At 36.9% G+C, this 13,190-nt stretch overlaps 1 protein-coding gene across 4 annotated transcripts in view; it reads left to right on the top strand.

The window, feature by feature from the left end:
* SH3GLB1 (SH3 domain containing GRB2 like, endophilin B1) overlaps window positions 1-6,403 on the top strand; it is an 18,913-nt gene extending 12,510 nt beyond the window's left edge. For all 4 annotated transcript variants that reach the window (XM_035333345.1, XM_035333346.1, XM_035333349.1 and 1 more), the window contains 3 exons: window positions 504-604; window positions 4,746-4,977; window positions 5,929-6,403. In XM_035333345.1, coding sequence (XP_035189236.1) covers window positions 504-604; window positions 4,746-4,977; window positions 5,929-6,036 — 441 coding nt within the window. In that variant the 3' untranslated portion in view covers window positions 6,037-6,403. The remainder of the gene's footprint in view (window positions 1-503; window positions 605-4,745; window positions 4,978-5,928) is intronic.
* Window positions 6,404-13,190: the final 6,787 nt, after the last annotated feature.

Below are 13,190 nucleotides of genomic sequence, written 5' to 3'. Positions count from 1 at the left end.
AGTTAAAAATGCAGGCACTTCCTTTTAAAACAACAACAAAAATCTACAGTAAACTACTTGGGAGCAGTGGGCTACTAGGTTTCACTTTACTGCCTTAAAGTATCCCACAACCTTTTTTGTATTATACTTAAGTATTCATTGAATTTATTTTTAATTTTCTGTTTACCTTGAACTCAGGTGTTTCGATTTCTATCCTTTCAATTTAGATTTCCATTTATCAGATCAGATGAATATTGAAACCACAAAAACATGCTAAAATATTATGTTGTGGAAACAATATTAGGTAAATGGCACAATGGTTGGACAGAACCTATATTTTTGTGTTTGATTAAGCTGATGTGTGACGTTTTATTGTAGCTGCTAGCTAAATCCAGGCACAGTGCCTATGTGGCATAAATCCTGTGTCCAATGTTGGCCTTACCAACATGATGAGTAGAGTAGTCTTCCTAATGCAGTCTGGAGTTTTTGCAGGCTAAAAACTTGAATTCCTTGCTGTGTTATAGGCACATCATCTTCGCTGTCTGAACGATTTTGTTGAAGCTCAGATGACCTACTATGCACAATGTTACCAATACATGTTGGATCTCCAGAAACAACTTGGAAGGTAGCAACACTGTAACAACTTCAGAAAAAAACTTATTTTCTAAGTGCTTATCAATAGTAGGAAAACTTGCACACAACAGTGAACACATGGATTGTGCTGGACTAAGAGAAAGTATCTCTTCTAGTGTAATTAATGTGTGATTCATAGAATCATAGAATGGTTTGCATAGGAAGGGACTTTAAAGATCATCTGATTCCAACCCCTGTGCCATGGGCACACTTTCCACTTGGTTACCCTAATTACCCCAGTATAACTACTTTCCTAAGTCTACACATTGGACTAATGCCTGTTGAAGTTTATTTTATTGAGATTTTGTATTTTTTATTATTGAGGAAGGTGAGCCCATGGTAACATTATTTAATGACAGAAATAATAAAAAAAAAAATGTTATTAATTGTAATCATTCAGTTATCTTTTCATCTGTGCTACAGAACCGCTGCGCAATGTAGGAAAAGCTGTTGCACTGCCCATGAATTCATGTTGCCTCTTAATTTGTAACTAGCCACTAACTGATTTGAAATGAAACTATGTTCTCCATTGTTGAGTTGCCAGCATAGATAATGTACTTCATAATATCTGTAATCAGTAACCCAAAGCACCTGCAATGGAATGGGCAAGCTTATCTTCTTTCAATGTTTTATAGCTTTGGCGTTTTTTTAAAGTAAGAGAAGAAACCGCCTAATGTTAATTTATGTTAATAATTCTTTCTTTGTGGTTGGTGGTGATGTAAAGAGATACACATACTTAATTTTTACACAGTTTCTCCATTCAAATTCTTCTTTACCAGCCAGTCTGTCTTAGGGATATTCCAAACCATATTATTTAGGTGAGCATATGCACTGAACGGTTGTCTGTACTTAAAAGTGTACTGTAGTGACTGTTTTAAATAACTGCCTCTATAAAGTATCTTTGCTTTTGTTTTCCATGAAGAGGAAGTAAAAACAAAAGTGTTCTTAATTCTCGTCCTTTTCCTGACTTGCTACTTCCTGTGGCATTTGATGTCCTTTCCTCAGTTTGTTTAAATAGATAAAGACTTTTCCAAAAAGATTTTTCCAAAAAAATTTTAATCTCTTTTTTAAAGAAGCTACATCTTTAAAGCTACATTGCATTGAAAGAAGTATTCAACCTTAAAATTTGGTAGTGTGTGAATGCGAGTTCTAGAACTGAAGCTTGAGAATAAACATTCACTGAAATAAGGACAAGTGCCTCTTACATTAAAGGGTAGGTGAAGTATATTTACACAAATACTTTGAGAAGTTGTTTCTAAAATTTGTACTCTTATCCTAGTTTACTTGCCAAACAGAAAGCTTTAAGCATAATAGGTTTAACCCGAAGAACATATATATGTCATTAAAATCTCTTGCTTTAGGATGTATAGCATATTTAGAACAGCTGTCTTTGTTTAAAATGTATGTAAACTGCTATGAGGTATAAGAAAAGTATATTTGAAGAAAATACTTCCTTTAGGAAAACAGAAGGATATATCTGTCACTATGATCTTATTAGTATTTTTGAAAAAATTATGACTTCTGGAAGACCAAAAGCTTTGAAGCTTTTAAAAATCCCAAGTTCCTCAATCAGCCAAATTAAGTTTATCTGCTTATGTGGATTAAAACAGGCAGGTTCTCAAGTTGCACTCCTTGCTTTGGAAGAGTTTCTCATTTTATGGGTATGTGGTGTGTAGTATTTGTGGTAGCTATTGGATTAAGTAGGTGAACAGGGTATGTGAAGCGTTTTTCTCATGTTACACACAGACAGATATAGCCACCAAATAAATAGCCTAGGCAGCTCAGTTAGGTTTTGGTTGTATTTGCAAGCACTCTGTCAGTTAAAAAGGGATAAAAAGTACTGGGTTACGTGTGCTCTTTTCACACATCTCAGAACACTTGCCATATCCTCATATAAAAGCCAAGAGCTGTGAGGGGCTATTTTTGTTTTGAGATCTTCAGTGAACCAAAGGTGTGCCAGCTCTAAGTGGGATAGTTTGTTACTTGAAACAAAAACTTGGTTCCCAGAGTAGATGCATGTTAAATGTTTTATCTGGCACAGAATCTAGGGCATAAACCCTAACCCAGTTCACAGGGAGACCATGCAAGTTCTAAGGCTGATCACTGATTTTGCAGATGTACTCTCCAGAGTCAGCTGTGGGCAAGGTGAGAAGAAAACTTTCGCTCAGTTCTCTTTATATAAGTAGACATAGTTTTATGATGTTTCTCTTCAGTGCAGCGCCAGCTACTTATCCCTCTACTGCATTCTTCTCCTGAGTGGCTGCTTAAAGAATCAAATCTCCCAGTTAAAAGCAGTATCTCTTTCTTGTTGTTGTTCCCCGTAAATAACTAAACAAATCTATTTCAAATATCGTAGTACTCTAGCTGTTTTTTTCTTTCTGACAACTGCTTTTGCTCTGAATTTTCTCAGCTTCACTGACAGCCAAGCCTAAATTTTGGCAGCATTTAGTCTTCCGTCTTACCCTTTACTATTCCACAAGCTGTGAAACTCCTACTACTCAAGTGCTTAAAAAATTAAATCCCAGACAATCTCTGTACAGCTGAAGATTTACAGTAATGTGCCTATATAGAGCTTTGCAAAAAGTGAGACTTAATGCTTTACTGATTGACTGGGTGGTTAGAAAGTCTTAGTTTTCTTCTCCACTAGCTGTACTAACCAGTGACCTTTCAAACTGAGTGGAATGATCTACAAGTAATTACTGTGCTAACAGAGAATGGGTTTAGCAGTATATTAAAAGTTATTTAGTGATATTCAAGAGCAGCTGATTGTCCCTTTAAATTTTGAATGCCAACTATGATAGATTGCCTTCTGACATATTTATTACTGAGTTATCCCTATGAAAATGTGGTGTTGATTTTTCTCCCTCTGTTCTGCTGATTTGATTTGCTTACACCAAAAAAAAGTGTGTGTGGGGGATAACGTGTCCATATGCTGGATCATAAAGAAAAAGCGTCTATGCAGAAGGACTGATGAGGAAAGTTGTGTGGAATTGATTGACTAGTTGATGCATAGACAAGTCAGAAGAAGAGTGGAAGGAAATAGAGCTATAGGCCCACATCGTCCTGACGCAGACTAATACTCGCTGTTGACCCTCACCTTTTTCTCTGTCAGCTCTGCCATTTGTCAAAACCTTCACTGGCCTGCTCTTAAGGTAATCAGATGAGTGCTGGAACAAAGTAAGGCAGTGAGGAATGACCACATCAACTACTAAATGAGTTTTGTCTGCCATGGAACTGCATCACAGGATGCAGGGCAAAGTGACGTAAGACGGTAACCCAGTCTCACAGCTCATCATTCGCAACCATGCTGTTCTGTCCTCTTTATCCCCCAGCCCAAAATATGTTCCTCTCTTGCTGTTCTTTCTGCTCCTTCCACTTTTTAGACATGTTGTTCTGTCCTTTCTGTTGTATCACCTCTGTGTTGCAACACTTTTTTGCAGTTCAGTTCATATATATGTATATTTACTGGCTTATTTTTCAGGCAGGTTAATGAGTTGAATTGACTTCATGGAAGTGTCTGGCAAGCACTACAGCTGGCAAAGAACAAGCAGTAATCTGATCCAGAAAGGAGGGCCCGGAGTTGATATAAGTTCATCTTTAGTGTTAAAAATATTTTTGCTTTACAATGTGCAGCTAGCTGGATCAACAAACTGATTTAGATTACAAAAATAGCTGTGACTTTTTTTTTCTTCTTTCAGAGGAGGGCTGTGTTCTTAACCTATATTATTTCCCTGATCTGGTTCACTAACACAAACCTTTGTGTAGCCATATAACTGAGGAATTAGCAGGAGGGGGTGAAGGTTACTCTTACTGGCAGAGCTGCCAAAATAAATGTTTTTTTAAAATGAATTGTGAATTAAGTCTGACCAATATTACTTGCCTGTATTTTTTAAAGTGGCAATTTTCAAAATTTTTTATGGTGGCAATATTTGTTTTAAAGTATATTGGCTTGGTTTATGCTTTGCAATAGGAACAAATCTTTATTTAGGTTTGTACAAATATCAGTGCTATCCAGTTGCTGCTCTCTACTGTTGTCTATTCCATAACTGATGAAGGCAAGAATACTAATTTAGGTGTGAAGGCGTGTAGAACTGATTCACCCAGAAGTCTTTTTCTTTTGTTTTCCCCTACAGCTTTCCATCTACTTTTCTCTCTAACAATAATCAGTCTTCCTCGACTCCTGTGCAAAGCATTTCTACTCCCTCAGTTTTGGCCTCAGCTTCTGCTTCACTGCCTTCAGTAAGCAATTCAGTAGTTACTTCAGGCATCAGTGAACTGAAGTCATCAAGTGGCAGCAGGAAAGCTAGAGTTCTCTATGATTATGATGCTGCAAACAGCAGTGAATTATCACTACTTGCAGATGAGGTAAGTTTTCGAAGTATCTTAGTCATTTAAGAATAAACTCAGAATGCTTGTGACTATCTAGGTAAGATGTGCTACATGAAGAAATCTGTGTAGTTGATTTTCTTTTTAATTAAACTTCAATAGTACTCTGAGAAGCTAGCGGCCTGTACCTCTATACCCTAATATTCTATAGTGAGAGTTAACATTTGTTATGCCTGCTCAGCTTGTAAGAAGAATTTTCTAGACAATCAAGATTCAACTATGCAGTCTTCCTTTTAACATACTTCTAGCACCGTTATCGATATAATTAGTCTTTCAAACATGAAATGTTGCATTTTGAGAAGAATATGGAAGTAAAATCACTTCTGGTTGTGGTGGTAGTGCTGTGCTTACTCCTCTTCTAATTGAATTCTTAATACTTTAAAGTCAGAGAGCCTGTACAAAGCAGGCAGAGATATGAAATAGTGTCACCTAGTTATGTGACTATAGCTGAGTGGTGAAGAATAACATCCACAAAAAATGTTACAACTTTTTTATGCGTGCATTACTTACATATTTTTGACTTTTGTAGACAGTAACTTAGATGGAAGCTGTGGCCCTCAGATTTTCTGTTAAGGTGTAGCCCATCATCATCACCTGTCTTCCTGTCATGTACTCGAAGATTCAGGGAACTTGCTTCTAGGTTGCCTGTTGATGACAGTATACAAAATACATAGATTAAAAAAACTAATGAAAGAGAAACGGTAATTAATAAAACTTCATAAAAGAGATTAAATATTTTAACTATGCTACCGTATTTACTTCTTCTCCATGAACCAATGAAATAATTTTTATGAGCGCTAGATTTTGTTCTCAAATGCTCAGTTTAACTTGGTTAATGCTGTTTCTAAGACCTTGTAAATCACATGAAGGTAGACTATGTTTTTTTTCCTGGCAATTATAAGATTATAATGATGTGTTTCTATTTTTTAGGTGATAACAGTGTATAGTATCCCGGGCATGGATTCAGACTGGCTGATGGGTGAAAGGGGAAATCAGAAAGGCAAAGTGCCTATTACTTATTTAGAACTGCTAAACTAAATGGCTGGCCTGAATAAAGACTGTCAATTATGGTGACACCATATTTATATACAATTAATGTTATGTAAGCAGGTTTAAGTGTCTTCCGTGTTTCTTTCTTGAGGGACAAATACCAGCCATTACAAACTGGCTTTTCTGCCAGCATGGTTGCATGATAAATACTCTATTCAAACTTAATGTGTTTAAAGCTTTTACTTCATGTGCCAAGAACACGTTTCCTACAGATTTGTTTCTACTGAAATTTTCACTAATACCAGCTTCTACTTTTGAGTAACCTAGATTGAAAGCAGGAGGTACTGTTTTCTACTGAATTTTTTCATTAATGGCAAAGCTTTTCTTCACATAAAATAAACTTATTGTGAACTGATGCAGGTGTAATGCACGTTATTTGAATAATCAAAAACAAACATGAAACGTAAGCCTTAAATAAATCCATATGGGTTTGTTCCCAACACGTGTGGAGTACAAATGTGCTGAGGCATGTATCGCTATCCGCTGAATAACTTGTGCATTTAATCACTGTTGAAAAATGAACACAGATGTCCTCTCTGAAAATGAAAGACAAAATGGTAGTATGTTGAGGTTTTAAGCTGCATATAGGTGGATTGACACAAGTTAGTGAGACATATGTTCCGACATTTTAATCTTTGTATTCATACCCTTTTAATTGCTTTCCAGAAAAGAGGCTAATTCACTCTGATGAGTAACTATCAAGATTCTTTCAACTGCAGATCTGCCTTTATGTTAAGTCAAGCACAGCATTTTTGTTAACCAAATATAAACTCTCTCATTTAAGCAGTTCTGTAGATGAACATATATTTATTTGGATTATAGTATTTAATAAAAATATAAAAGTCTATATTCACACTTCTTATGCCACAGTTTATTGTCATGTCCTAATTGGATTGAAATAGTATTATGCTTCTGCTTTGCAAGAGGACCTCCTTTAAGTATGCAGGAAGTAAAAATGCCACTTACTGTTTCATAAATAGTTTTATCAGGCTGTAAAATGTTAAAAGGATAGATTGAGGGCAATCTTTTTTTCTGAAGTAGCAGTAGATTTAGTTCATTGAATTGAACTGGTTGCATGAGGAGAATAACTTCCCAGTGGAAGGAAATTCCTTCCGTTGCAGGAAGATGTAACATTTGTGGAAGTCAACTTCCAACTCTCAGCAGACGCTGGTACCAGGTGCTTAGCTAAATGTTTCTGATCAGCAACTTTAAAATTGTCAGTGCAAGCAAGTATTGATGAAGCTTTCAACAATACAGATTACTTCAGTAGAATGATTTTTTTTTTTTTTTTTTTAGGTCACGTGTTGGTTTAATTAAAAGGTGTATTCTATATTTAATTATACTTCCAGAAGTAGTCTCCTTCAGTTCTAAAGTGCAGAGGTTATATTAAAGCACAAAGCAGGGCAAAAACCAAGAACATCTGAGGTTTATTTGGTCTGTTACAAGTGAAGATTAGAGGAGTCAACAGTAATTATGCCTGATAAATTATAATTCACCCTGAATAATTCATGATTCATTAAATAAGATTAATAAGATGTAGTTCTAGAGTTTACAAAGAAAAAACAAACAACAAACAAAAAATCCAAAAATTGACCATGACAAACCATTCTCTAGTCTTCAATAGCTCTATGTTAACTGCCATCAAATGTATTTAAATTCAAATCAGCATTCATTTTGCTTAATTTATAGAATCTTCAAGAATACATGTCACCTACTTCATAAATGTAGTGAACTGACTCTAAGTTGGACCATTTGTTTCCTAACTTCCTATTTAAATGCAGTAACGTTTTATAGAGCAGTGTTTTGTAAAGTATTGTCATGTTTTAGGGAAATACAAATAATGAAGCCACGTGAAGGCAACATTTAGCTGTAAAACTACTCATTCTCACGTATCAGTAGCTTAATCTATGTTTGAGAGAAATTGCAGGAGACCCTTTAGTTTACTTAAACTGCAGATCCGTATATATCTGGCTGCTTCTGCCAGAAAAGTATGATCATGATTGCTTGGTTCCAGCAACTAGTTTATGCCATCAGCAGTCTGTCCATCTGGCTTTTAGACTTGGCAACAGCGCAGACATTTGAGAGTATATGCTGACTTCAACAAATACTGGTAATTACACAATACTTTTAAATACAAAGTACCATGCAAGGTACCCTGGCTGAATCCTCTGGGGATATGGGTTGCTTCATAATGGTTCTGCTCTTTCTTCAGAGGTCATTATATCTTTAAATATTAAGATGTCCCTATTAAAGCCTAAGATTTAATATGACAAGAAGTCTCCTTTGTATAGAAATTTTGTAGCATAATACCAGTAATCACTGCAAGAAAGGTGTAAAGACAATACACTGAGCAGAACCAAATTAGTGGTGTATTTTAGATTAGTGGCACCCAAGTCTGGGTTTCTAGAAATCTGTCAGATAGCAGTATCTGATTTGTCTTAGAATTATTCTCCTGTTTTTTTCTTTATGTTTGGTGGTACTAAATATGGAAATGCCTTGAATTTAAAATATTTTATTTGTCTTCCTTTCTTAGTTTACTCCCAGTTCTGATTCTTGGTATGATAGTGACCAATAAGGCATTCAGAAAACTCCCCCAAAAGAAACTGAAATAGGTGGAAGTGAATAAGCAGCTCAAGAAGGCAGAAATTGCTGATTCCTAAAGATTGCAGTATTGGAAGAAAGCTTGAGCACATCTGTTGTGGATTTTTATTTTATTTTATTTTTTTTACAGAGCAGTGAAGAAGAAGGGGGCACATGCACCAATCTGCAAGATAAGTGAATGCAAAATTTCCTCCCTATAGTGTACAGTACAGTTCCTCTAGCATAGGGTATCCTCTCCTACGTGCATACAGGCCTCTTGGTCAAACCTAGAGGAAAACTGTATTTAGGGCTCATTTTGCTGTACTTTAAAGGACTTCTGTCAGCTTTGGTGTAGTCTGAACTGGTCTAGTAGCTGACTTGTAGTCTAACTGTGGTAGACCTGAACTGTACTCATGCATGTAGCATCATAGCCAGGGATTTATGTATGATGACATGAACACAGATTGGGCATGACTGGTCTGGCCTGTATTTTTACAGTACTGGTCTTGCCTGTATTTTGTACAGTAAAGATGGGGGGGACTTCAGATTTTACAAGGAGCTGGCATGGGCTTTTTGAATTATAGAACATACTGAGAATATATTACAATTCAGAAAATATAAAAACAAATGCAGTACTTGTTAGGACTCATGCTGGCTGTGTCATTACTGTGGAAGCACATTGTCTGGATTTTCAAAATCAAAACTATTATTCACTGTGAAGCCTTTTAGTACTGCTGTCCACATAATAGCATCAGACAATTAGAAGAGCAGAAGTCGCTTCGTCCTATCTTGAAAGCTAGGAGGGCTTAAAAACTGACGCTGGGAAATAGATCTTGGGCTGGGGTTTAAGCCAGGTACTGCAATTCTGTGGGATTGTTTGGGAACAGCAACAAACTCTTTTGTCCTTTGTTTTTCACTTTAAAAAACCCAAGAATTTGCCATTTCAGTGTTGTACGCAGAAAAGCACTCATGACTGCCCACAAATATGAAAGGCTTATGAAACAAATGTTCTTTTCCTTTTAAAAGACATCATATTACTTCTCTGAGTCAAATTTCTGGCAGGAGTCCCATTAGTAACTTTTGTTACTTCCAGGTGGAAGCACAAAATACTTGATCATAAAGCGAAACAGAGTTTCAGTTCCCCAAAAATGGATACTGAAACTGTCAGTGGAAGGTGCTGAAATCTTGTAAAACTCTGCAGTACAAGCTGGTACATTTTAATTCATCTTTCAGATTTCCTGGAATGTTTCTACCTAGCCATGCAACTTCAACTTAGAACAAAAGGATTTAAGGTCTGATCAGTAATTGATGATATTATGTTTTGTGGCTTCTCTTATGCCAGCTCAACCAAATGTTTTACATGGGCAGGTGGTCATCTGGTCTCGGATAAATACTTCTGGGAAAAGACCCAATCCTGGAATCTTGTGCAACAAAAACTCCCAGGGGAGCTAGTAGATGACATTCCTCCCTGTATGAGGTGATGGAAAGTTAGTCATTGTCGTTCTGGTTCTATGGTTATAAGTGCTGTCTAAACAAAGACTGCAGAATTAGGCTTCCTTATTTTCCATAGACTACCAAGTGTATATATTTAATTATCAAGCTTTACTGAGTCTTGGGAGACTGGAGTTGAACCCTTATATCCCAGACCTTCTTGAAACTTTTTTAGTTTTTTGCTCCATTTCATTCACCTAGAGAATTTATGAGGTGCAGAAAATGCTTGCTAAACTTGGCTTACAGCCCAATCCTGACCTATTTCCTTTTTAAGTAGAATTCCTTATTGGGTATATGTTCCAGTATAATGGGCTGCAACCCATTTAATTAGACAACTATTAATGGAAGTACAAGGCAGTACACTGCAAGCTTGTTAGTTTCACTTAGCTATGCGGATTTGTTTTTGGTGAAAATGCAAAGACATCTGTCAAGTTGACAGACACAACCTCAGTCATCTTCTATGCTAGTGCCCTTACCATTGTTCAGTGACATGGAGCATTCAGTGTGGCATCTGGCAGTAAGAAACCCCTCCAAACAAATTGGGTAGCTTGATGAATTCTGGATCTAAGCTGAGGGGATGGCAAGAAAATGTACCATGAATGCAAACACTAAATTGCTGTGTGAATGTAATGCCTCTTATAAATAGCTTCCTGCCACAAGTGAATGATAGCAAACATATTAGCATGGGGTGCTTGCATCCAGTTAATAATCTCAATGCTAAGAAATTTCCTCCTCTTGAGAACATGGAATTGTTTTATAAATTTTTAAAAATGCGGAATAGGTGTTTGACATGAACGATTAAGGCAAGCTATTTAGAATTGCAAAATGAATTAAAGCTTTAAAACGTCTCTACACATTTATAGGCAGAAGCAGAAGTACTAGAATTGGAATAATGAGCAAGGAAATTGCTTATTTGAAAGGAGAAACATTTGACAACTGCCTTTCCAGAAAAAAAAAAAAAAAAAAAAAAAGTCTTCCAGTTTTATTTCTTTGACTTACATTGACTTTAAGTCTTGATACTCAATGCTGGCATACATCAGAAATCCCACAAATAGGTTTTTTAATGTAAGTTTTTGAAGTGTTGAAATCTTTTTGGAGATTTTAGGGAGTTATATTTTATTCACCTTTGGAAAAGGAAAATCCCACTGACACTTCATTTCACATTTCCCACATTATCTTTTACACATTCTCCAGTGGAAATATTGCATTTGTTTACCTGAGAGGAACTGCAGCACAGAAACATACATAGGGGATGATTCATCCAGATTGTCTTAATGGTGTGGTCATTGAGCCTACTGTTTCTTAATGCCTTGTGCCTTATTCCTGTAAAAGTTGGCTCAGAGTTGATATTTCAAGGGTTGTTGAAATAGGGTTTTTGAATAGCAAAAAAGAGAAAAAAATACTTCAGGTTGAGGAAGTGCAAAAGTAACACTAACGTCTCCTTTCAAGACAATGAATGAGAAAGTACTCAAACTTTCATTTTGCTCTGTTGCTTTGGTTCTTGGACAGCCTGTTAAAATAAACCTGTTCAAGACCAGTGGTGATGAGGTCTGGCAGCTGCTTGAGGAACACAGAAGTAGACAGGGTCCGAGATGGGTCACAGCAGGCGTATTTGCCCTGTGCTGAACTGCTGGTGTCAACCTAATAGGCTTGGTGTGGTGTGTGTGTGTTTTTCCCTATTAATTTAATCATACAAAGTTTTCTAACCTTTTTAGATCTGCAGTTGTTAAGATGCTTCTAGAGACAGGAGTATTGCTCTTAAAAGCTGTATTCAGTGACTAGGGCACCAGCTGAAGATCTACAAGTCACCATGGCTACCCTAAGGCATTTCCAAGTTGCACTGGCTGAGCTCACACAGCTGGTAGCACTTGCTGTGATCAACAGGAAGGAACCAAAGGGCGGGTTCTGCTTCCACCAGACCTGTTTTGCCTCTGCTGGAGTCTGAAGTTTCTCTGCTCTGTTTGCTACAGGAAGTGGCTTCTTAGAAGTGCGGATTCTTCCTCCTTTTATGTTACCAGACAGGCTCAAACCCTGAAAGAAGGTAAGAGGTTTGAGGGCTATGCCTTATGAGAAATGAATGATTGAAAAACCAATGCCCAAGCCACACCTGATAGCGTCCAGCAGAAATCCTGTGGTTCCAGTCCCCATTCCAGCCTGGGTCGTTAGGTAGCATATGTTTGACAATATGTTGGAGAGGCTTAAAGGGAGGAATGTTCAGCTGTTTAATAACTGTGTTATCCTATCAAAAAGTCTATGGAAAGCATACTTTTCTTTAAATTACTATTAAAGATGTACTTAAAGATAAATAGGGCTGAGTTTAATTTGGCTTGAAATGTCTGAGGGAATAAATAAGGAAACTGGTTAAACTTTGAATTGAGGGGAGTCTGGCCCCCTGTGATCTCCTGGATATCGTGCGATGATATATACTGGTAGCTTAATGTTTTTAAAGCGTTGTGAAGTTTGACCAGAAAAGTATTTAACCTTTGGTGCCAGCTGAATGTTGAGCAGATGGGCAAGTAGTTTCATTTAATTCTCCCAGAGAACTTGATCACTATGTACATGAGACTCATAAATGGAAGCTCTCCTGAGCTGGACATCTTCAGATGCTCTTTCTGTTCCAACAGCCCCTCTGGGTTACTGATTCCCTGGCTGTAGAGGACCAGAGCCAGCTTCTCTGCTCCACTGAGCTGCTGTCGGCTTATGAAAAAATCTGCATATTTTGAATCTAACCATCATTTGCTCTAGTGTTCAAAGAATGCTGATATTTCTGTTCTTTGCACTTGCAAGGTATAGCATACTTATGAATCTGAGTTCACCAAAACTCTTAAATGTGTTTATATGAGTGGGCTTGTTTGTACATTTAGATTATGTGTATTTCTAAGGTCTGTGCTGGATGCAATGAGATGCTAGATGCTTTCCTGTATAACCACTTGATAAAAAAGTGAACTGTTTATTATATTAGACCACTCTGTGGCACTGCTGCCAAATGCTGATTCTGTCTCGATGACAATTGCTATAGTTGTTTGCCATCATAACAATTTTACAGTAAAAATCTGTGTGACAAATGTGCC

The sequence above is a fragment of the Oxyura jamaicensis genome, chromosome 8 (genome assembly GCF_011077185.1).
Source record: "Oxyura jamaicensis isolate SHBP4307 breed ruddy duck chromosome 8, BPBGC_Ojam_1.0, whole genome shotgun sequence".
Lineage (NCBI taxonomy): Eukaryota > Metazoa > Chordata > Aves > Anseriformes > Anatidae > Oxyura > Oxyura jamaicensis.
The sequence above is the reverse complement of the archived record's forward strand: the minus strand, read 5'-3'. Positions and strand labels throughout refer to the sequence as shown.